This window comes from Lucilia cuprina, chromosome 5 (assembly GCF_022045245.1).
Source record: "Lucilia cuprina isolate Lc7/37 chromosome 5, ASM2204524v1, whole genome shotgun sequence".
Classification (NCBI taxonomy): Eukaryota; Metazoa; Arthropoda; class Insecta; order Diptera; family Calliphoridae; genus Lucilia; species Lucilia cuprina.
This window is the reverse complement of record NC_060953.1, coordinates 66,016,222-66,042,419: the sequence shown is the minus strand read 5'-3', so window position 1 is coordinate 66,042,419 and position 26,198 is coordinate 66,016,222. Positions and strand designations below refer to the sequence as shown.

Sequence of the window (26,198 nt, the reverse complement as noted above, 5' to 3'; positions counted from 1 at the left end):
AATATATTTTAAGGGATATCGTAATAGGTCAGAATTCTTAAGAAAATGAAATTAAATATGACGTTGGATGTTATCATTATTCAAAACCATGAAATAAAAATTATTCTGAATAAAATGTTCGGAAAGTTGTTTAATTCCCTGTACTTTTTGTAGTTTCGAGGATTTATGGAATAAGAGAGAGAATCCTTACACTTTTGGTCCTTGAAAAACTTTATTCTAGAGATTAATTGGAACAATTTTTCACAAATATTATTGAATTTCGTGCAGATCATTCTATAATACAAATATCAACTCCATAAAGTTTTCATAGAATCAGTTCAGATTTAAAATTTTCGAACAATTATCATTTATGAATTAACTTGTTTTGAGGATGTAACCTCCATCCGGTCTATTAAACTATTAGACTGGGACACTTACCACTAATCTAACGGAGGCCATACTGATATATCGGTTGAAATTGTTGAGGTATAATACATTTTTAGGGTATCGCAATAGGTCAAACTTTTTGCGATATCTAAAAGATTATTCGAAAGTTTTTCAATTCCCAAGTGGAAGCTACTTGTATTTTCTTAATTCAATTCTATCGATCAAATTGCGGAGCTATAATAAATTTTTAGTATATCGCAAAAGGTGAAAGATCTTACGATAATAGAATTAAATATGACGTTGCCTAGGATGATGTAAGTATTCTAAAGCATGGAATTATTTATACCCTACGCCACTTTAGTGGGAATGGTATATTGGGTTTGTGCTGATGTTTGTAATGCATATTGGACCTATATCTACCTTAAAGTATTCCAATCGGCTCAGAATCTATATCTGAGTTGATATAGCTATGACCGCCCGCCTGTCCGTCCGTCTGTCCATGTAAACCTTGTAATCAAACTACAGGTCTCAATTTTTAAGATAATTCAATGAAATTTGGTACATGATATTCTAATGTTCAAGGGACATTAGTCCATTATTTCACCTAGCCCTCATACAACTGAACTCCTATATAGGGCTTGTGAACCTTGTAATCAAACCACAGGTAGCAATTTTGGAGATAATTAAATGAAAATTGGCACAGAATCTTTTAGAGTACCGTAGATGCAGCCTATTGAAAATAGTTAACATCGGTCTATCGGTCAAATAGGGCTTTTAATTATGATGCATATACTTTTATCTCAACAAAAAGCTGCAAAACCAAGTTCTATACTAGCCCACTTTATAATTGTAGGGCCTCATTAAAAAGCCACCATCAAAATTTTACCTTAATATCCACAATTTTATTAAACAATAAATGGCTGCAGTATATCTGAGGCAAGGTAAAATTCAACTTTGTGATTTATTATGAAAACTAAATCACATTTTATTCATAAATAGGGTATTATATGGTCGACCTCGACCGTCTATAACCTCTTACATGTTTTATTCTGAAAAAGTTGGAAAGTGTTATTTATTTAGCGCAAAGGAGAACCTGAAACCTTATTCTAGAGATTATTTGGAGCATACATTACCAAATTGGGTATATCTCATTATATGGAACGAAAGCCAACTCTATAACATTATCGTAGAATCAGTTCAGAGGGTGAATTATTATTAATGAAAAAATTGCTATTAGAACCATTCTATGGAGCGAATGACACTCTTACAGAATCAATTCCGAGGCCAATAAAATCAGAAAGAATCTACAGCAATTTCAAGTTATAAGAATGCATTATAGAAATAAATGAGTCTTAGTAAGGAACTTTTAAAAACATATAGAATGACTTTTCAAGATCCTTATATCACAAAAGAGGCCTTGAATTAAGCATTCTTATTTACATATCTGTTATTCATTCTTCATTTGAAAATCTTAAGAGATGAAAGATTGATTAATAACACTGAAGAAAAATACAAATTTATATATTCTATTTATATATAAATAAAATATTTTATATATTTAAATGTGTATGCGTGTGTGTGTTTATTTATATGTATATCAGGGCGCATGTAGGCCTCTGCCGATCTGCCAATGACAAAGAAGTGGGTTGCAACTTTTTTTATATATATATATAAGTGACATTACGAATGTTTTAATTCGCATGTTTATTTGTGTGTAAGTATGAGTGTGTGTGTGTGTGTAGGTGCCAGAATATTATATACAATAAAAAATACAAATGAATATATATTTATATACAAATGCCTATATTTGTTTGTAGCAATAGTATAAATGTATGTGTATATATTTATTTAATATAAATAAATTATACGCACACACACACATACATACAACATTTGTTGTCAATTTAAATATTCATAGAGCAGCAATAGAGAAAGGTCATGTGAAATAAAATATAAATGTTTGTGTGAGTGTGTATGTGTATAGTGATGGTAATGCCTATACATTTATTCATTCATCCATCCATGGATTCATACATGTTGCTATTGTTGTTGTTATTGTCATGAGTCACGTGATGGAGCAAATATAATTTTATAAACAATTGTATGCGTTTCCTACACACACAAACACACACAGACTCTCTCACCACACTTACTCTGCCATCATCCTTTGTGTTGTTTGTAAATAGTGTCCTGTTTGAGACACCCGTTTTGGCCCATAAAACGATAAAAATAATACATTTAGCTCCACCTCTTCCATGACGTCACACAAGATTCCCACAGTATTTGTGTAGTTGTGTGTAATTGTGATAAAGAACGGTTAATGTGGTTGTTGTAAAACTCATATAATAAAATGCAAATACAATTTTTTCTATTGTCTTCAAAAAGTTATATAGAAAAATGACTCTTACAAGTAAATTATAATAAAATTGTTTTGCTCTTTTTATATTTAAGAGTATCATACCCCAACTAAAGAGAGTGTACAAAGGTAAACATTTACCCATGTATGTGTGTATGTGTCGGTATATTTTCTGGGTTGGGGCATATGAAACTATAAGTTTTTAATGAGAATGGGGAAGAAATTTATAAAGAAAACGAGAAAAAAAGAAACTTTTTTTCGCCGCCAGCAGGTAGTTAAATGGGTATGAGCATTTGTGTGTGAGTTTACTCTTAAGGCGTGGCTTAAATCTTAACTTGTTCTTGTTCGTAGGTGAATATGCATGTTTTCTTTTTCTTTCCACTCTTACTCATTCCTTGGAAGCCAAACTATTGTTACGACAAAAAAAATACATATTTACTAGGCAGAAAACTAGAAAAACTTTTGTTGCAAATACGAGATAAGAATTTCAAGGCATATACACACACCAGCCCATACTAAACATATTAACAAAACAGTAGCTAGCATGTTGGCCATAAATACTAACCATACCCACCCAATAAATCCACAGAACTACACACATACCCACACACACACACTTTTTTACATCATACAAAGTGTGTTGTAAAAAAAATATACACACTTGTATAAGCATTTATATCCTTACGCCTGTTGTATGTAGAAAAATGTGTGTAAAATTTTTAGACACATTTCTGCAACCCTTTCTATCCTTTTCTTTGTAACGGTTTACTCACACACAACAACTACAACAACGATTGGCTAACAAAAAAGTTGCAATTAATATCTTAAGACTGTTCTTTGCCACTTGATTATTAAAAAAAAAAGAAAGAAAAACGAAATGTGAGTAGCAGGTACTTTTTCAATTTTAATGATTTTTCTGCGTATATCTAGCAATGTTAAATATACATATACATAGGCATCTATACAGTTTTACATTACAAACATACAAATCTATGTTAAATTTATAGTGTGTATGTGTATGAAAAATATTAATTACATGGCGATGTTAGTAATTAATTGATAATGAAAACTGACGTTAAAAAAAACGTTATTTTGCAAATTTTCCAAATTTTTAATTACACCAATTATTTAAGTTAGTTTAGCATTTTTGCATAAACATCTTCTTGTATCATTAGATCCTGAATGTTTATGTACAGGATCTTTAATTCTAGAAGTGCATAAATCTAAGAAACTTTTTCAGGATGAAGAAAAGTGTTTGAAAACTTGTTCCAATCCAATTTTGTAGTTGATGTTGTTGTTACTGTTCTAAAGTTAACAAATCACTCACTCCAGCCCTGCCTAGGTCATGCTATTTTAAAAAACCGTCATTATCTTAATGTGATTACTATCTGCGTGTGTATAAGTGTTCACATTACTTCTAATCTTGTATGGACTTTTATCTGGAGGATCAAATTCTTAAATTCTTTTGTCTCGGTGTCTCACAAGAAAATGCCGTTTCCATCAGCATACGTCCTTTATTGGTTGTTGAATAAGGTTGAATAAGGTCCATGTTTCTAGAAAATAATGATGGTTAAAGGATTGATGCAAGTATAAATTATATGAGCCAATAACTGCAGTTATTGGCCCCAGGACCAAATTGTAGCGATATTAGCTAAAATGTCCGAAAAATGTTTGGAAGAAGGTACATTCGCAGGAAGGTGAAAAAACTGACATAAGTTCTAATTCCGAAACGTAATAAACAATTGGAAGAGCCTCATCATATGTCTCCTTGATTCCCTTGACAGGATAAAAAAGCAAAGGGTGGACTCTCCGTCAATACGGATTCCGGAAGATAAGATCTATGATAGATGCAATAAACATTGTAGTAAATAGTTAAATATATCACTTACGACATTCATTTAGAAGGCGTAGCTTTCTTACTAAATAGTAAATAAAGCCAGGTGAGTTATGAACAAAAAATTCACCTTGCTGCAAAAAGATTTCGAAAATTGAAAGATTAAAATCCTTGCAAATATGACGGAAGAGTTTGAAAGAAATTTTGAAAGGAAGATGGACATTTAAACTGATCCCAAAAATAAAAGAATACTTAGGCGAAGTAATCTACTACCTGATGCGGGCGCGGATGGTTTAGAAATTATCTGCACAAATTTTTTAATTAAGTATATCCGGCCCTGCTACAAACTGGGGCCTAAAGAGTAGACTATAGACTATACTTTTTATATTTTAGAGAAACACATATACAATCAAACTTGTCTAGAATAAATCCTCGGAAATAGAAACCTCGCTTAAAAAATCCAAATAATATCACGTTTATACCAAATCATTACCAATGGCTGTTCAATCATAATATAAATCGTCACGCTTTGACCTTTTTACAAAATTTACATTGGTTCTAGTTATAATCGATTCTGAATCGATCTGATTTAAAAAAAGTGAAGAGATCACTGTTAATAAACAATTTTTAACCTGGGGGTTCATGAACCAAGCCAAGAAATTGTGCTACTTCTACTTCATTGGGTAGATATCATGGGGACCCTGACCACATACTGGGCATATGTATATTGGAGAAGTCACGATCTATCTGGTACACATTCTCAGTTATGTCAGAGCAACTCTTGTTTTCCGCGGCAAGTTCTTTTCTATTTTTGCTATAGGCGGTGGGCGACCTTCAAGAACGACATTGATGTTGATGAATGTTGTTCATAGCTGCTGTATACGAATTACCGAATTACGATACAAGGGATCCTGCACATATACATCTTCGTAAACACGAAGGTCCCTCTAACATGCCTCAGGGGAGAAGGAATGACTCCTCGGGTTACATTGTATAAGAAATTGTTTAGCCAGCATGACGTTATGTTCCTTGACTGGGAGGACCTTCGTTTCTTCGTGAAGCTGATGCAGCCTGTTACAGTTCGTATAGCAGCATTTTGGCAACCTTGAATATTTGTTCATTGTTCAGCGAGGGAGACTGCGCTGGACCGGCTAATTGTTTTTTATGTAGAAAACAAGGTTTCTTTGTCTATTCCTCAAGTGCTGCAGCTAGAGCTTTGAAGACTTTGTCGCTGCTTAGCATACTAAGCTTAATTGCAGTGGCATGAGCTAAGGAGATCAACAGGCTATCAAAGGTGACTTCCAAAATCTTCACTGTCTGTATTTGGGTTCCATCCATCATGTTTACCTCCTTTGTCCAGGTGGTGAAGGGTGTTGCTGAAGACTTCGCTGGTGATAATTTCAGGTTACGTGTAGTGAAAAAATTGTATACTTCTCCGAGAAGGCCATTCACTCGATCGCATAGCTCATTAACACAAAGCAACAAATACATAACTACTGTTCTACATTATGCTTGTGTTTGTTGTCCTATTGCTCTGGTTCGAAGGACCAGTAATGTTAACAAGCCTACTTATGAAAAAACTATTATTATGTTAACAATGGTTATTAAAATCTGTTTTTATAAGAAAAAAGTGTGTAGTGTGTGCATAAGGCCCTAAGTCTTCGCAGATTGCAAATTATTATGTTAGTTCCACCAACCAAATATATTAAATAGAGTTGAAAATTTAATCTCTCTAGAGTTTTAAAGATGGCTAATTAATGAATGAATTAAGTTAATAAAAATTGTATTTAAATTATTAATGAAGCTATGAAAATTCAGTTATCTTTAGATTTTGGCTTAAACAACTTTTAACAAGTCGATTTTGTTTTTTTTTGTAAAAAACAATGAGAATGAGAAAAAAAACTCTCTTAAAATAGTAACCACCTCAGAAAATACTCTTGTTTTCTCTACCATTTAATTGCTAAGGCCGAAATTCGCCTCAATTTAAAGAAATTGTTTCATATTCCATATTGTAGCAACAAACATATGGATGGACGGACGGATAATATGGAAGCAAATGGATGGAATGAAAAACCGGAACAAAATATTTCAACTCACACCCCCGACAGGACAAAAAGAAAAACAAACAATAATGAAATGAAAAGACATTGTGAGTGTTCTCTAACACACTGATACTCAACTAAAACATTAATTGTTTTTTTTACTCACGCATATTAACACACTTCGTGAGTGAGAGAGTAGCGCATTCAGAGCAATTATGACGCAACGTCACTGCAGCAGCTCAGTCACTGAACTCATGGTTTGTGTGCTGACTGTGTGACCACAATCAAGTTTCATTCATGGCACAACAATCAGTCCACATTCAACCGTCGTCGTCGTGTGTACGAAATTCTAATAGAATATCGCGTGTGCAATGTTCAAGTGAATGAAAAAAGAAAAAACAAATACAACAACAAATAATAAACACACACAAACAAAAACAACAACCATTTGAGAAATGCATGTGCAAGTGTTTGATTTGAAAAGAAAAAATAACGAACGAAATGACTGAAATCTAACTAAAGATCAGCTAAAACAGTTAGTCAAGTGTTTTAAAGTTAAACTTAAGACGTTTAATAAAACAATTGCTAGAGATTAAACTGTTAAATTTGAAAAAAAAAAATATTTATTAAAAAACAAATCAATTTTAAAAACAAAGTGTTTTTATTAGAAGTGAATAGTGTTTTTAAAAAAGTTTTTCAAGAAAAATCAAAAACAAATGATTGTTAAGAAAGGTACATACATACTACATACATATATAAATATAAAAGATTTTCCATAAAAACTTGTAAGTTTGTAAAAGTTTATAAACCTATAGTGTTGAAAAATTGGACTTGGTGTTTAAAAAAATTAAGATTTTAGAAAACAGTTAATGCTCACCTAATAAATTGTTTTACATAATGAAATTTTAATTTTTCTTTGCAATGTTCATCAGTTTACAAAAATCGATTTTTGTGTTAAGAAAAAACAACAACAAAAATTCAAAAGAAAAAGTTTTTATTTTATTTCGCTGTAAAATCAGCAGCTTACAGCTTCAGCAGTTACACATAAATTGTAATTTATTAATTTATAACACTACTCTGCCATACAAACCTCCGATTTCCTTCTTTGCTTCCTTAACTGCTTGCCTGACTAGCTCGATGGCTGGCTGGCTGGTTGTATGGCTGACTGTCTGATGACTCCTTGTGACCCCCCACTCCTCTGCACTACAGTCAATGAATAACAACGTGCTGTGTTGCTTGCTGTTCATACCATCATACATACCACCAGCGCACAATAAAAACTTTTGCCATTACTGCTGTTGTTGCTGCTGCTGCTGTTGTTGGAGATGTTGATGACAAACAAATAAACAAACAAACATACAATGAATACACGAAAGAACCAAAAATATACACAAACACACATACACTCAGATATTTGCAGTTGTGGGTATATTTTTTGTTATAGTAGTGCGTGTGTTTGTGTATGTGTGTATGTCAGTGTACGTGCCGAAAGTGAGTGGGTGGCAATAAAATTGGTCACCCGTTGAGCATTTTGTTGAAAATAAATTGTAGCAAAGACAAAAACAACAATTACAAACAAAAACTTTCTTTGCCACAATAAAATTTCAAACGTGCATCAGCTTAAGAAGTCACTGAACAGGATCTCAGCAAATAAAAAAACTAAACACACAAAACTAAGAAAAATCAACAATAAACCAAAAGGGCGCGCAATAAAATTTATTCTTTTTGTTTGTTATTAAAAGAAAACTGAAAAGATAACTAAAGAAAGCAAAAAGAAGTGACTCCTTGTGGAAAATAAAGATTTCAAATTATAAGCTATGGAAAAAGGAGAGAAAGAAAAACCCCACTAGTGGTGGCAACAGCCAAAAGTAAAGCAATAATTTATTAAATGTTGCTGCTGTTGCTGCTGCTGAAAGTTTCTTCTATAGCATAAGAGTTTGTTGGTGTTGATGATGGTGTATGTTTAAGACTTTTTTTTAGTTTGTTTTTGTTCTTATAAATTAAAAACCAATGCAAAACTTTAGCAACAAAAACAAGCTGAACATCAGCAACTCATTCCTGCTCTTCCTCGCAAAATTCTATCGTTTAGTTTCAACATCATTGCAGCAGTACTTAATGTCGACACTTGTATAATTTATGACGTGCAGCATTAAATATTAATAAAAATACATAAACATGCACATAAATATTTCAGAAAACTTGTATAGAAATTACAAATAATATATATTTATACAAAACTTTATGCTGCAGCTTGCTATAGATCCTCAGCCAGACAACAAAGCCCCAACAGCCAGCGAATCGAGTCAGTTCAGTTGAGTTCAGTTCAGTTTAGTTCAGCAGTGTTGTTTACTGGGAAACCACAATTTCTGGCAGCACGTAAATGAAGCATGGCGCTCAATATATGCTGCGTTCATACAAACACAAACACACATAAACTTTCCAACATTTAGTTTTCAATCCGCCAAGTATAAAGCTTTATATACACAGAATACAATAAAAATATATCAACAACAACAACAACAACAAGAAGAGAAAGAAAAATAATAATAAATTAATTTAATTAAATTAAATAAATTATTAAAATGTATAAATTTCTTATATATGTATAAATTTCTTATAAATTGTGTTCATTATTGAGTTTATACATAAATATGTGTTGTGAGCGTTTGTGTGTGTGTCTGTGTGTGTTTTTGAAAGCGCGTGTATTCATAAATTTATTATTTATGAGCCAGGCATAACAAAAGTTCACCCAAACCACCCTTAAACTCAGAGACTTTTACACACACACATTTATACAAATATTCATACATTTAGTAGCAATAAGCAACTGCTGAACTCAGCAGTTTTTATTTCACTAATTTACACAAATAACAAATAGTCAGCTAAAAATTCATAAAATCTTATAAAAGTATTGAAATCAAGTGTGGATACTTAACAGTTGCCATTACCATTATTTTTGTCCAAAAAAGCAAAAACAAACAAAAAAGCACACTTTTGGGCAATAAAGGTTTGCTTATTTGCTAAAGTGATTAATTCCAATGTTTTTATTATATTTTTCAAGATGTTAATTTAAAAGCTTTGGTGGATATTATTCTTCCATAATAGGCTTTATAAGAATCTATAGATTGCATATTAATTTCGTTTTAAAAGTTTTTTTATATGATCTTTGTTTGTCAAAGTGTTTAACTGCACTTTTTATTTTTTTATTAAATTTAAATTTTTAGGCATTATAATCTATACCGGGTATTTCTTTAATTCTGATTCTTTTAAAAAAATGTTCTGCATAACCTTTACCAAACTCATTCTTAGAAGACTTCACCTCTGTGTGCGTGAAGTTAATATTATGCAATGTTTGTTCTTTTCTTTTTAACATTTAAAGGTTTTAGTAAGTTAAGCTGTTAAGCAAATTAGGCCCTACTACTTGTTTTAATCCTTTTCACACTAAAGGCTTTTGTTTTCTTTAAGGACTTTGTCTCTGACTGCGAGCTATTGATATTAGATACATTTTGAAAATTTATTATAGAAATTTTCTTATGCTCTCCATTTCATTTTACATTTTTTTAGTTTCAATGAGTTAAACTGTTTTGTAAATGAAGCTCTATTACTTTAGATCTTTGTTTCCTTAGAAGATTTTGCCTGCGACTACGGATAAGTGATATTTTGCGTTCATTGTTCTTTTCATTTTATAATTTTAAGGTTTTAGTAACTTAAGCTAATTTGTTCTGCTGCTTCTATTAACCCTTAACACTTAGGACCGTTGTTTTTTTTAGAAGACTGACTGAAAAAAGTTAAAAATTTATAATTTCGATTTTTTCTTTTTCTGTTATTTGAAATTTAAGGTTTTAGTGACTTAAGCTTTTTTGCATATAAAGCTCTACTGCTTCTGTTACCTTTTAAACTAAAGACCGTTTTTTTCTTAGACAAATTTGTCTCTGACTTTGAGCAATTGATATTCTCCAATTTTTGAAAATTTTATAATTTCCAATGTTTTGTTTTTATAATTTTAAAGGTTTTAGTGACTTAAGCTATTTTGCAAAAAGGCTTCATTTAAACCTTTAATATGAATCCATAATTTCTTTAGAGGACTTTTGACGGCGAATAATTCATATTTTGCGCTTTTCTAAAAATGTGCAATATCTTTTTTTGTTTTAACAATTTTAAAGTTTTAGTGACTTAAGCTATTTTGCAAATAAGACTCTACTGCTTCCGTTTACTTTTTTACACTTAAGAACGTAGTTTTCTTAGACGAAAACTCTGTTGGCAAAAATTTAAAATTCTTCCCTTTTTTGTTTGTTTTATTTGACTGTGGAGTTAACCTCTTTTGCAAATAAGACACTACCTTAAAAATATAGATAGATGCATTAAAAAATTATATTTAATGAACAAAATATTTTTTTTTGCAAATTTAATCTTTTTAGCATTTAAACCTAATGGACTTCAGGTGTTCTGTTATAATGTTTTACTCCTTTTCGTAATCGGGTGTCAAAAGCACATTTAAAGACTTTTTTACTAAAGCATAGTGTGAACACAGTAATCCGGAAGTGGATAAATTCTGACCAATGCCAATAAACTAATTAATTTCAAGATTTTGAATAGAAAAAGGTTGTTTTTATTTTGGGTTTAGTGTAAACGCTTTAGTTTCAAACTTGAAATAATAAATTAATATAATATAATATATATTAAGTAAAATTTTTTAAAAATCGCAAATTAATAAACTAATTCTTCATTTTCTTTGCAGGTATTACCTTTAAAGCATAATAATTAAAAAAAAAAAAAACTCTCTCACCCAAAATGCACTGACAATATACACTAATTAATCAGTATAAACACCATAATTTCCCCAAACAATTAAAGACAAAACTTTTAAAAAATGGATTTAACAAAAGATATAATTGATTTTACACAGAAAGTAGACTACAGCGATAATATAAAAAGTTCTGAAACTAAAATACTAAGCGGTGAAGATTTTAGTATTTTCAGTAATATGGAAAAGATCAGTAAAATGGCACAAGAAGCCAATGCTTTGAGTAGCAACGAACACAACGCCGAAAAGTTCGAAGCGAAAATGCCGACGGCACAATTACAAAAACCTACAACACCCCAACTAATAGAGAATACCGCCCATGTGTCATCCATAAAGACCGCCATGGGTAGAGATATATCACCGCCACCTAGACCTTTAACCTCTAGCGAGGTGGTGGGTTTTATAACAACTTTAGATGATCCCGAAATGCAATTGGATCCAGCAGTAGTACTCAATAAATCTAGATCTTTACCAGCTTCGCCCAATCACTTAAAAACTACACATATTTCCGATTTATTTACATTTAAGCCGGAAAAGCAAAGGGAAATTCCCTTAAAACAGACTGGATTTTTGTCTGACAAAAAGCTGAGTAATTTAATTAAACCCAATGCCGAGGCATTGACCCGCAATAATCAACAGTTTTGTTTGCGCTGGAATAACTACCAGACTAATCTTACCAATGTTTTTGATGAACTGTTGCAAAATGAATCATTTGTCGATGTGACTTTAGCCTGTGAGGGCCAATCAATTAAGGCACACAAAATGATTTTATCGGCTTGCTCACCCTATTTCCAGGCCTTGTTTTATGACAATCCTTGCCAGCATCCTATTGTTATAATGCGTGATGTACGATGGCAGGAGTTAAAGGCTTTAATGGAATTTATGTATAAGGGAGAGATCAATGTTAGCCAGGAACAAATTAATCCTCTATTGAAAGTGGCTGAAATGTTAAAAATACGCGGTTTAGCGGAGGTTAGTCCTAATGGTAATGGCATGGCGGCTCAACAGTTAATACCCGAACAGCGTATGACAGTATTTGATGATGAAGAGGACGAAGAAGAGGTGGCAGCTAAAAATGATGACAATGACGAGGATAAAGTGGAGTGTTCTAAAGCCAAACGGGCTAGAATACAAATTTCGGCTAAAACTACTTCGGCTTTAGATTTGAAGTTAGCGGAACAGAGAGTACGCAAGCGTTCTAGAGATGGTTTACTGATCGATGAGGAACGCTTAAGGACACGTTCCCTGTCACGTTCACCCTCACCACAAAACAGAGAAAAATTTACCGAATCAACGACACCTCCACCCATAGTAATGACTGCTTCTACCATAGTGCGAAATCCTTTTGCTTCTCCAAATCCCAGCAATCAACCGGCGGCTACTAATGCTAGTGCAACTTCAACATCGTCTTCCTCCTCAAGTTCTGGTTCGGGTTCAGCTACATCGGGATCCTCTGTGTCGTCCACACCAGCAGCAGCAAGCTACCGTGCCAGAGAGAGAAGTCTATCGCCATCCCTTATGACAGCTCATCCTGGAACCAGCAGTCTATCATTAGCTTCACCTAACAGTAGTTCCACCACACCACAAATATCTATACATCCGCATCCAGCTGCTACAGCGGCGGCAGCAGCTGCCTTAGCAAATCCACATCACCCCCACCATCATGCGGCAGCAGCGGCTCAACAGTTTGCCGCCCAACAGCAGCTTCATGCTGCCCATTCGCATGCCGCCATGGCCAGTGCTTTAGGAGCTTCCTTGGCAGCAGCAGCTGCTGGTGCGGGTTCAGCTTCCGCAGGTCCCACCAGTAGCGCCGGCTCATCTTCACATCATGATGATATGGAAATTAAACCTGAAATTGCCGAAATGATACGTGAAGAAGAAAGGGTAAGTCATTTATTCACTCATTACCTACAACTGTCATTATACATATTTAAGTATTTAGATTTGTTTTTGTTTTTTGTTGTAATAAAATTAATACAAAGTGAATTGAAAATTTTAAATCAATGCAATTTACCTACATGCAGTTGTAGTTTAATTCATTTACTTAGTTTTCTTCAAATTATCTTGACAAATATTTACATTTGCCTCATGACTGTTGCATGTTGACGGATACGAAACGCATATACATTTACACACACACATGCAATCACTCAATAACTTATTTACTTATTGTTATTAAATAGTTGTGGACGGACGGACAGACAGACAGACGTACGACCATATGGAGTGACGAAGAGTCAGTGGGACAGACAGATAAATAGAGTTGCTTGCTTTAAGTAATTTTGTCATTAACTTGAAATTATTTCCACACACAACTAACGCACTTAATGCCACGCCAAAGTATGCTCAAGTTTTTAACAGAGACTTTACTTACTCTTCTCTTCTTACTACACACATCATATTTAACTTAAAAGTTACAAATAGCGTTGCATAAAAAGCAAAAGAGTTTAATTAAAATTTTTAAGTTTTTATAAAAAGGAATTTATTCTTTAGAAAAAACATTGTGGTAGTCACTTTTAAGTATCTTCCACACGATAAAGCGATTAAATTGATAAAGAATTTAGTCGCCGAATTATCATAGTTCTGATTTATAATTAGGATTAACTTTTACTCATGGTAGTAACCTTTAAGTGTTACATAGAAGTTACTTTTAGAAGACTTTGAGAATTTTTATAAACTTAAACTTATATAATAATGTAAAAATATTGTTTAAGTAAAATACATTCATTATTATTAGTTTTTGTGAAATGTGTTAAATCTTTTAACTATCGTCCAGAAGTGACTTAAAAGTATAATTTGGAAGATTTAGTTTTTGTAAAATTTCTTACAAGGAAGTTAAACCATTTAGCTTTTATGCTATCCACATCAATTTATCGACATTTTAAAGCATAAGTTTGTTTGTATGTGTTAGCATCATTTAAACAAATACTATTGCAAAAAAGCAAAAAAAAAACAAACCTGTAGTATTTTCTAAATTATAAACAATTTATTTAAGTTGCTAATGCAACAACAATGAAAAACGAACAAAAAAAAAACAATCATAAATAAAATCAGAGGAAAACGCAATTAACTTGTGTACTTATTTAACAAACAAATAAAACAAAAACAAAAAAATTATACTGAAAAAAAGGTTACGATTAAGTTTCCAGCGCAGACTATATTTTCATACAATGGCCATAATAAAACAAACATACAAACACACAATTTTATTATTATTATTCATTCATTCCACCGCAATTTAGTTACAAACTCAATCCGTTTTTTTATTTTATACATATTATTATGCATGATTTTCATTACAAAAAAAAAAAAAAAACTAAATAATTATAAAATATCTATTCTTATAATAATTAAAACATTTTGTATTGCGCAAAAAATTTCATTATTTTCTTTAATTTATTAAAAATTATTTATGTAAAAAGTATAAGCAAAAACAAAAATAAATATGGCGCCTTTCAAGTTTTTGCTCAATTTTCTTATTTCCAAATCCCGTTCTATAAATTATGATATTTTACTGCGTTAACTAATAGAAAAAGGATTTTCTTTGTTTTGCTACCTTTTCTTTTTCTCCTTACTTCTCGTTACTACTACATATGTATGTGTTAGTGATGTTTGTTTGTAAAGGAAAGATAATTTTCGCCCCAAGAAAACTCAAACTTTGAAAATTTACTGTATTTTATTTCCTTTGTTTTACGCTAATATTTATTTTTAATTTTTCTAGAGATGTAGTATTCGATTCGTAATCGGAAATTTATTGCTCTAATAAAAGATATTCTTATTTATTCTTAGTCCTACTAAAGGCCTTATATATTGTCTCTAATGACAATTTGTATAACAGTTTAGATCGGTTATTTATACTAAAAATTATGTGTCTTAAATAAAGTCTTAAAAGGTAGAGATATTTAGCCACCTTTAATTTTAGTCAGAGTTCTCTATGAATCCTCCGACATTCACCAACACCACAAGACCGAACAAATCAAGATTTTTATGAGCTTCTGCCAATCACTTAAAAGCAACATCAACGAAATATGTTTAAAGAAAAAATTATATTGAAAATTGCTTCGGTTTTGGTAAAATCGCTCCGACATTCAAGACAAGAGCGAGATAATCTAGATCCTTATCAGCTTCTTCCAAAGACGAGAGTATCTCGGACCCTTACTACAAGATCGTTATCAAATTCTCTTAAAGGCTCTTAACCAAATCGATTAGCAAAGACTTTATTAGTTGATCAAGTAGCAAGCCGGAAACAATATAGTACAAGCAAAAACTGATGATAATGATTAGGACAATTTCAAAGTCAAACTGCCAAAAATATTTCGGTTTTTGAAGTTGGCGTTACGTCATTGTGATTCTGATCTACTTATTGTTGCAGAGCCTCTACAAAGAGCCCCACAAAATCCAAATAATCTAAATCTTTATCAGTTTATCTTAATTATTAAAAGGCTTTGAACCGAACCGATAAGCGAACGACTTTGTTAGTAGATAAATTGTAAACCGGAAACAATACGGTATACGCGAGAGTCTCTCAGACACTCACTACAGGATCTTTATCAACTTCTCTTAAAGGCTCTTAACCAAATCGATTAGCAAAAGACAATATAGTGCAAGCGAAAACTGATCATAATGATTAGGACAATTTCGAAATCAAACTGCCAAAAATCAAACCTATAAGCGAATAATTTTTTGAATCAAACCTATAAGCGAATAATTTTTTTTTGTAGTTACATTATAACCGGAAAACAGCAGATGATAATGATTACGTTAATTAAGTAAAAAGGTCAAGAATACTGCTATAGATTCGAAATTGACAAATATGGATTTTACAATCGTTTGAGAAATGATAATCTCTCAGACCCTTAACTCCATCATTATAGAAACAAGTTCTATGAAAGCTTTAGTCGAAAAGTTTTTTTATCAAACATGTCTGTTGGGATTTGTCGAAAGGTTAATAAACGAACTCCCTTCTTTAGAATGAGTTGAGAACCATTTCTGCTGGAAATTATTAGACATTTTATCTGCATTTCAAATGATTCCGGAGGCCATCTATAACTAGACAACGTAGCATGAAGTCAATCATCACTCCACAGATAACAAAGAGATAGTCAGAGAGCTAGTTCAAAGGAGTCAATGAACTTTTCACTTCCAGTTTACCTAGGGTTAGTAAAGTCCAGAATGCTTTCGATCACAAAATAGTCACTATTATTAACTCTTTGTAAACAATAGTGGCGACAGTTAACTCTCGTTTACAAAGAGTACATTCGTAACCAATGGCGAACAGGTTGTTCAACGTTTGTAGAAATTATAGCCGTTTTCGGACGCCTCGACTTCATTCTTTAGAATGATTCATGAACAGTTTTTGTTTAACTCCAAGACCTGATATTCCTTTATATGTAGTTCCAAACGAATTTAAAAGTCTTCCCTAAGTGTTTATATACAGTTCTTTGGAGAAACTCAAAAACGAGTTCCAATATAACATGTATGACGAATAAAATACTCGTTATTTTTTTACACACAAAATACAATTTTACATCTTTAGTAAGTAAAGTTTTTCCTTTATGATTGTTTGATTATCTTGCTGCTTAAAGCTGAACTCCTATTATTTCATAAATTTCACTACAAACTTACTAATAGCAAAATACTTTTAATACATATTTATATACATATATAAATAAATACGCATACATCTACACAAAAGTGTAAAAAGGTATGTTTTTCTTTCTTATTTAGATAGAGTATGATGATGAGTATGAAAAATATAAATAATGTTGTTCTGTTTATTTGCACATGAGTTGGATGTTCCAAGTAACAACAACTGCTCAATTTGTTTTTTATATTTCATTCAGTTTTTCATTCACAAAAATTTTCACAAAACAACAACAACAACATACCAGCAAGAAAACAACAACACAAAACTCAATTTGTTTGTTAAAATGTATGTTTAAGTTTTTGGTTGACTGAATGACTGACTAACAGTCAGAAAGTAAGTCACACAAGTGAGTGAGCGAATTGACTGACTGATTTGTTTTTGTTTGGCTGTTTTTGGTGGGGACATCTTGGAAAAAAACGGCGCGCGTATGCTTTTCTTTACACTTATTACTTGGTTGAATGTACATACATACATACATACAATGTACATGTATGTATAAACATATCTACAAGAATGTTAAGTCACAACAATATAAGCTAAAGGAATAAAAAAAAAAACACAAAGCAAAAACACAAGTAAATAAACGTTAAGGCCTTTAAGTACTGACTGTTAAAAAATTGTGTCTTAATTTATTTTGTTTCTTCACTATCCATCTCTGTATGCCTGGCAAATTGGCAATTGCAAAAGTTGAAAAGCTTTGACTGGCGTTGACGCTGTTGCTTGTACGTTCATACATTCAATAATGTTCTTACACGTGTGTTTTTTAAAATAACAACATTATTTAGCGTGTGAGTGTGTTTTATTTTTGTTTGTTTATGCCGTCGCTGTTCGTCGCTTTTGAGTTCTTTGACTTTGAGAACGGTCAGTGATGCTAAACAAAAAGTTAAGGCAAATTACTTTTAACTTGTATTATTAAAAATAATTAATTAAAAGCTTATAAATCTTTTTATAATTTTAGAATTTTATTTAAATAAAGATAACAAAAGCGCTAAATTAACATTACTTGTTACGTTGTATCCCGAAGTTTGCTTTGCTCTGTCTTAATCTATTCATATTTTGGTGATTTCTTAAAAAATCGGACACTACACATCCGAATAACCTTTTACCTTTAATTCGTCTTTCGTCACGAATATACTCTTTGTAAACAATAGTAAAAGACAGTCGTCACTTTAGTGCTACATTTGTAAGTAGACAGCGTAGTCCTACATAAGTCCATCGTTTCCACTATAATTGGATTTCCGCTCCGTTACAATTCGAGTCATATTTGGCAAAGTTTGTCAACCCAACAACAGCTGTATCAACCAAAACTTTTTTCCACAGACGTTACAACAACAACAACCTATATCCCTAAGTAATCTAGAGAGTGGACTCTTAAAAATCAAACATAAACCTGCGATACACAATTGTAGATCTTACAACGTTGGCAGAAAAATAATAGGAATATGTCTAACACATATTTGGTTGGTTGGTTGGTTGGTTGATCAGGCTTCAATAGATTTACCCGTTTGCCCTTTTGGTTTCTTTGTGATACCTCGTCGATAAGTCGATGATGAGGAAAATAAGTAATCTAGAGAGTGGACTCTTAAAAATCACACAAAAACCTGAGATACCCAATTGTAAAATCTTACAACGTTGGCAGGAACATGTTAGGAACATGCCTCACAATTATGTGAACTTGGTTGGTTGATCAGACTTCAATAGATGTACACGTGGGTCCTTTTAGTTCCTTTCTGATACCTCACCGATAAGTCGATGAAGAGAAAAATAAGTAAGATTAGGCATTGAAATATCAATTTAATAGGTTCATAGTAGTAGTAAAGGCTAAAAGACCGAAATAAAGACAGAGAGAGGGAGAAAGAGATGAAAAACAGAAGAAGAGGGTCGGACTCGAAAAAGCTACTAATCAGTGCTGTTGGAGTTTGTTTGATTGAACCAACCGCAATGCCTGAGGAAGACGTTTAGGTTATATATTCTAATACCTTATATCTCTAAGGTGTCTTCCCGAAATCGATGTCCCAGATATAGCAGTCGAAAGTCATTTAATGCAAGACTTGGAACATGTTCACTTAGTAGTAGTCGTTGTAAGGAAATCCAAGTAATCTTCTTTGTTTATAACTAAGACTTATCCTAAGTGATAGATTATATTGATAGTTCGGGACGGTCCCGTCTCACAGCTGGGTATATATGATGAGAATTAATGAAACCATAGAAATGTTAAATTATAGTTTTAAATGCGATCATTGTATAAATTCTGTTTATTTTGATATAAATTTTTTATTTCGGGAAATAAATATAGAAAATTATTACGAAATATTTTCTTGCCTTTTTGAAACTGGTAAATAATTCATTGGCTCAGTATGAGTATAAAACCGTGTACATTAAAGAAATAAATTTTAATAAAAGTGTAAAAGAAGGAAAACACATAAAAATAACAATTTTTATATATATTATTTATTTATAACATTACAAATTATTTACAAAGTCTGCGTAGTATGAGTTCATCTTCCCTTTTCTCTTCTATAAAATTCACTAACACACATACAACACTAACAGTTGTGCTAAGAAAATAAGGTGTAAAAAACAATGTAAATTTTGTTTATTTTAAATATTGTTAATATGAAATTTTGCTGGCATTCTAAGTAAACGGTATTTGTATTCTATAGAGAAAAAACACTAGTTACTCGACTAGTTACCAGGGTATTGTTGATAACTTAACCTTAAATTTTCTAGAGTTTTAAGAATCATTTCCTTTAAATCTTTACAGAATTAATATGAAATTTGTTGAATTTGATGATAATCACTTTTGAAAACATTTTCAACCCCACTGTTTAGTTTTATGAGCAAATATTTCAATGTGTGCGTGTGTGTGTGTGCCTGCAATGTACGTGTGTACTCACTAATTCATAAAAATTTATCTAAATGTAATTTATTATATTTAATATTTATTTTCTTAATGTGCCTGAATGATTATAAATATTCTTTCGTATTTGTTATTTTTGTATGCCTTCTTCATCATCCCTTTGGCAATTTATTTTGTTGGTAATTTCTCTTTTCCTTTTACATTTTGTTAAAATGTAGTTTATTTTAGTTTCATTAAAAGACTTTATAGAGAAATTACTTTATTTTAATTTACGCCATTATTACGATATTCACTTTTGGCTGGGAATTCTGTCGTTATTTCTTAATTTTGTAAACAGTTGTTTCTTAGATGTCATGAAAGTATTTTAAAGGATTTGAATGTGTTGGGTCTTTTATTTCTTATTTAGTTGAGTAATAGAGAGATTTAGGAAAAGGAAATACTATATTTAGATGTTTCTAAAAAAGCCGGTATTGAAGTGAAAAAATTGTTAAAAATTTCAAATTTTTATTGTAATATTCGAAATTTTTTTTAAATTTTTGTAAAAATTAAGTTTTAAGGAATTTTCAAAAATTTTCCGATATTTTACTCAAAATTTATAATATCCTTAAAATAGCCAATTTACAGTTCCATGGAATAGTCAATATACTAGTTCGCGGGATAGCTAATGCATAAATCTATAGAATAGTCAACATATTACTTAATATAATAATCAATACACTAATCAATAGAATGGACAATGGACTAGTCCATAGAATAGTCAATAGACTAGTCCTTAGAATAGTCAACACACTAGTCTATGGAAAAGTCAATAGGATAGTCTATCGAACATGCAATATACTAGTCCATAGAATAGTCAATAGATTAGCCCATGGAATCGTCAGTAGACTAGTCCATGAACTGAACCATAAAATAGTCAATAGACTAGCCCATAGCCAATAGATTAGTCCATAGAATAGTCAATTGACATGTACATAAAATAGTCATTAGACTAGTCCCTACAGTCGCTAATAGACTACTCCATATAATAAGTGATCTATTGAATAATTATTGAGTCCACATAATAGTCAATAGACTAGTCCATGGAATAGTCAATAGGCTAGTCTATCGAATAGGTAAAATAATAGTCAAAAGCCTACTCCATAGAAAAGTCAATAGACTAGTTCATAGAATAGTCAATAGACTAGTTCAGAGAATCGTCATTAGACTAGTCCAAGGTATAGGCAATAGACTAGTCCATATGATAGGTTATAGACTAGTCTATAGAATAATCAATAGACAAGTCCATAGTCAGTAGACTAATCTATGGAATAGTCAATAGACTAGCAAGTAGAATAGGTAATAGATTAGTCCATAGAATCGTCACTAGACTAGATCATCGAATAGGCAATAGACATGTCAATAGGCTAGTCCATCGAATAGGCAATAGACTAGTCACTAGTCAATAGATTTATCCATAGAATGTCGAATGGACTACGTCTTACACTCTCTTTTGAAGTTTAGTAAAACTCTGAAAGTAACAGAAGTACAATTCTGAGATAAATATTTCAGTTAAAAAATAAATTTTAAATTGTAGCAAACGGGTTATTGGTGTTTAGTTGTACTTGTAAGGATCGAACGTCAGATCACAGAAATTTATAGATCATGTATAGTTCTCTGATCGACGAATTAAATGAACACCAAACATAAACGAACTTTAAGCTTTTCACTAAAAAATAAAACATTCAAATCAAGAAATCTCTTAAAATGGAGAATTTTTCAGGCTTCTCTTGCAAAAGGTGTGTCATTGTAATTTTCAATATGACTGCAGGTTAGAAAAAAACATTCATCAGGAATGTAAAATGTCAATTGAAATCACGAATTTTACATAAATATCAAAAAACATAAAAAAACTAATAACTAACTAATTTAATTCAATTTGATTAAGATTTCATTACAAGTTTTTAATACAAATAAAATACCATGCAATACAAGTTAATTTTTTTTTAAATAATTTTTTATATTTCTAATCATTATAAAAAATTTAATAAAATAAAATGCCAACTAATAGTTAGTGTAATAAAAATTAAATTTTGTATTATAATTTAGTTACAATTTTTAATTAGGTTGTAAAATATATATTTGTTTTTTTTTTTCAAGGAAATGTTATTTTTTTAATCAATAATATTATAAACGTATATATACATATATATAAATGTATATATATTATACAGTTTAATGGTTTTTATTATTATTGTTAATAATAATAAACCCTTATAAATAAATATAACAGACAGATATCGCTGGTGCAACTTAGGTTAAAAAAATATTGTTATAAAAATTGTCTTATTATAAATATGCAGGTTATTTAATAATAATGTTAGAAATTTTTGTATTTAATTTCAGTTTATAAATCACCTTAAGCAATGATTTACAAAATATTCGCGATTGATCACGAGTTAAGTTTAAATGTACTTTTAGAGTTACTTTTAAAGTTAATCAATTGCAAACATTATTTTCAATATTCATGAACTATAAAAAGCTTTAAAAATTATTTAATATACAAATTTTGTTCAACAACTTAATTCCTATGAATTCCTGAATGAACTTAAATGTATAATTAAATTAAGTTTTTACTCAGAGAGCTTTTTATACTTTCATAACTAAACAGGCACTATAATATTCTTTTTTTCACCTTTATAACTTAATATTCACCTTTTTTTCTTATAAAATTTTTTTTTTAATTTATAATTGAATTTATCATTAAATTATTAAACATTTTATGACACTTCATAGTTGCATAAGATTCTTTTGTCCTTTTCTAAACAATATCTACACAAATACAACCTACATACATACTTTAACACATACATACTTATAACATAAGTTATTAAACTTATTATACATAGAAATGTTAACTTTATAATTGATTTAACAAAATAATTTAATATAATAATAAAAAGTTAACAATCTTATCTAAACATTATATTTTCTGTATATTTTTTTTCAACAATTCTTATTTATTTTATCAGATTAAACTATTAAAGCTTATAAAAATTAAATAATAAAAAACCAAAAGAAAAATATATATAAAGAAGTATAATAAACTATGTGTGTATGAGTGTGTGTGTGTGTTTGTATTAAATAGTATATTTACCATTCTTTATAATAATTTCTATATTTCAACTAGTTTTGATGTTATTTAGCGATAATATTAATTTTATTAGCTTTACTTATCATAAAATTATTTAATTACTTATTTATTTAATCAAAAAAATTTAAACAACAAAACAAATTTTTAATAGAAAACGTCTCCACGTTTCACAGACTTTTTTTAATGATTATAGCAACAATATATTGTTAAATTAATAAAAATATTTAGTCTAAATTTATTATTTATAACTTTATATAGTTATCGTATAATCTTTAGATATTTGTTATAAATTATTTTATATTTATTATATTATTATTTTTTTTTAATATGTCTAAAGTTTAAATGATTAAGTGATATTGTAGGTTACTTTAAGGTTAACATTTTAAACATTAAAAAATACTAAGGAATTAACATATTAGCTAGCTACTAGTAAACTATGTAGTAGATTAATAATGAAAATACTTTCCTATGTTGCAATTAGAGTTTTAATAAGAGATCATGTTTATACAAATGAATGTGCTAAACGTCTATATAATTAAGACCAAGTGACTAGTCAATTGATCAAACTATATACTTGTTAATTAGCTAGTAAGTGATTAACGTATTAGCTAGCTAAGAGAAAGGTGTAATAGATTAAAAAGATAAAACTCATCTGTTAGGTTAGGTTGATAGGATGATGTATGTATACAACATCAAATCCGAAGAAATACGCCTAGGCCACAATCGGGCCTGTTGTGCGCAGAAAAAAAAAAGTAACTGAATGAATTAATTTTCAGTTTCAGAAACTCAGTTTCCTGAACGTAATTCCTAAGAATCTTTTAATCAGTGTTAGTCAGGAATGTTATTTCCGGAATAACATCACTTCCAAAATACTTGGATCTAACTTCGACAAATGCCTGACAGTGGCAAAGAAAGTGCTCCAGTGTTTCACTGTCCCCTGACAGTGGCAAAGAAATTGCTCCAGTGTTTCACTGTCCTCTCCACATGCTCCGCACGTCCAATTTTGCATAAATGTGCTCGTAATCCTTTGTGTCCACTCAGAACACGTTTTAACATACTAACTTCAGACTTGCTCATTTTGAGGAGATTTTTCGTCTTGCCCTCATCAGGGTCACCTCATAGAATTCTCGTGGTTCTACCCACTGTTTCATTATTGCAAGAAGTCTAATGAGATTCTCTCACCCATATTTTTAGTTCAACTTTTGTTGCGTCGAATGGTTTTGCATTTGTCAGGTTAACTGCCTCGAGCTACCTTCCCTTTAAAGCTATTACAACTCACCTGTTAGTAAGAGATCATTTTTATTTATATGAATCTAAAACCTGTTAAATATGTATTCTATAGATTAAACCATAGGGCTGTCAAGTGACTAATCAATTGATCAGTCTATATAAAAGTAAGTTAACCAGTGAAAATGAATACAAGTTAATAGAGAAGTAGTCAATAGACTATTTCATGAAGTAGTCAATTGACTATTCTAGTCTATAGACCATTCCATAGACTTCCGAATAGATTATTCTATAGATAAAATGATATTAAATATTTCAGTCATAGAACTTCTCTCAACTGACTATATTACTAGATATATGATAATAACAATAAACAAGTTCAATATTGATGAGAAATCATTTGCTAAACTAATTTTATTTTCAAGAGTATATTGTCAGTTATGAAAACTCAACATGACATCAATTACATATGGAACCATCCTAATGTAGACATAAAAGTAAAATCAACGTAATAAGAAAACAATGACGCTGACAATAACAAAGTAAGCACAAGTGTAATTTTTTGTCTAAAGCTAGGTTCACACTAAAAAAAAATTTACGAAAACTTTTAAAAACTTAAAAAAAGACAAAAACAATTTTTTTATAAAATTTAATCTTTAAATAAACAATAACTAGATCTTTTATTGATCAATACTTTTGTTTTGACAATTATATCACTAATGTGAACGCACTACAAATAATAACACATACAAACCCAACAAACAAAATGACACATAAAACTTTTTCAAACGATTTAAAAAAATGTAAATTTAATTTCAAGTTATTGTTATTGTTAATGATATGCAATTAATTACTATATAATCTCAGCCGACCTTTTTTAAACCTTTTAACTTATTTTTATATTGTTCACTGGGTAACTATATTATTAAAATAATTTTTGTTATTTTACTTCCTTTAGCTGTGTAATTAAAAGGTAGAGTTCACCTAATTTTTTGTTTTTTATTTATTTATATATAAAACAGATGTAATTAATAATTTTATATTTTTTTTTTACAAACAACTTACGTAAAAATAACTTATTAGATATTTTTAAGAAAAATTTATTTATGAACATGTGAATACTATGCGTTTGAAATTGAAAAGAAAATATGAATGTAATTTATATTACATGACGACTAAATTATTAGCCATGTAGTAGAGACGTTTTGTTTTCTTCTTTTAGTTTTTCTTTTACTTTTGCATTATGAGTGGTGTGGTTGGTGCATCATCATTATCAACGTAATAGGTTTTCATGCGTGCCCCTTTTTAACCGTCTGATTTGCGGTGCGAGTAGTGTTTTAATGTGAGACGTAAAGTGTTGTATAAGTTTGGTTAGCTTTTTAAACAAATATGTGGAATAGTAGGGTGCTTTCGGGAAAAATTAAGGGATATATATATATATATATATATATATATATATATATATAATATATATATATATATAATATATATTATATATATATATATATATATATATATATATATATATATATATTATATTATATATATATATATATATATTATATATATATATATATATATATCGATCTATCTATATATAAATAGATTGATAGATAGATCGATAGATAGATAGATAGATAGATAGATAGATAAATAGATAGATAAATAGATAGATATATAGATAGATAGATAGATAGATAGATAGATAGATAGATAAATAGATAAATAGATAGATAAATAGATAGATATATAGATAGATAGATAGATAGATAGATAGATAGATAAATAGATAAATAGATAGATAAATAGATAGATAGATATATAGATAGATAGATAGATAGATAGATAGATAGATAGATAGATAGATAGAAAGATAGATATATAGATAGATAGATAAATATATAGATAAATAGATAGATAGATAGATAGATA

General features: G+C 30.3%; 1 protein-coding gene across 2 annotated transcripts in view; it reads left to right on the top strand.

Annotated features, from left to right (window-relative positions):
- The first annotated feature begins 6,907 nt into the window (after positions 1-6,907).
- LOC111676846 (protein bric-a-brac 2) overlaps positions 6,908-26,198 on the top strand; it is a 55,367-nt gene continuing 36,076 nt past the window's right edge. The window contains exons 1-2 of one of the 2 annotated variants that reach the window (XM_046951106.1): positions 6,908-7,330; positions 11,337-13,286. In XM_046951106.1, coding sequence (XP_046807062.1) covers positions 11,469-13,286 — 1,818 coding nt within the window. In that variant the 5' untranslated portion in view covers positions 6,908-7,330; positions 11,337-11,468. The other variant, XM_046951107.1, reaches the window with a different exon arrangement.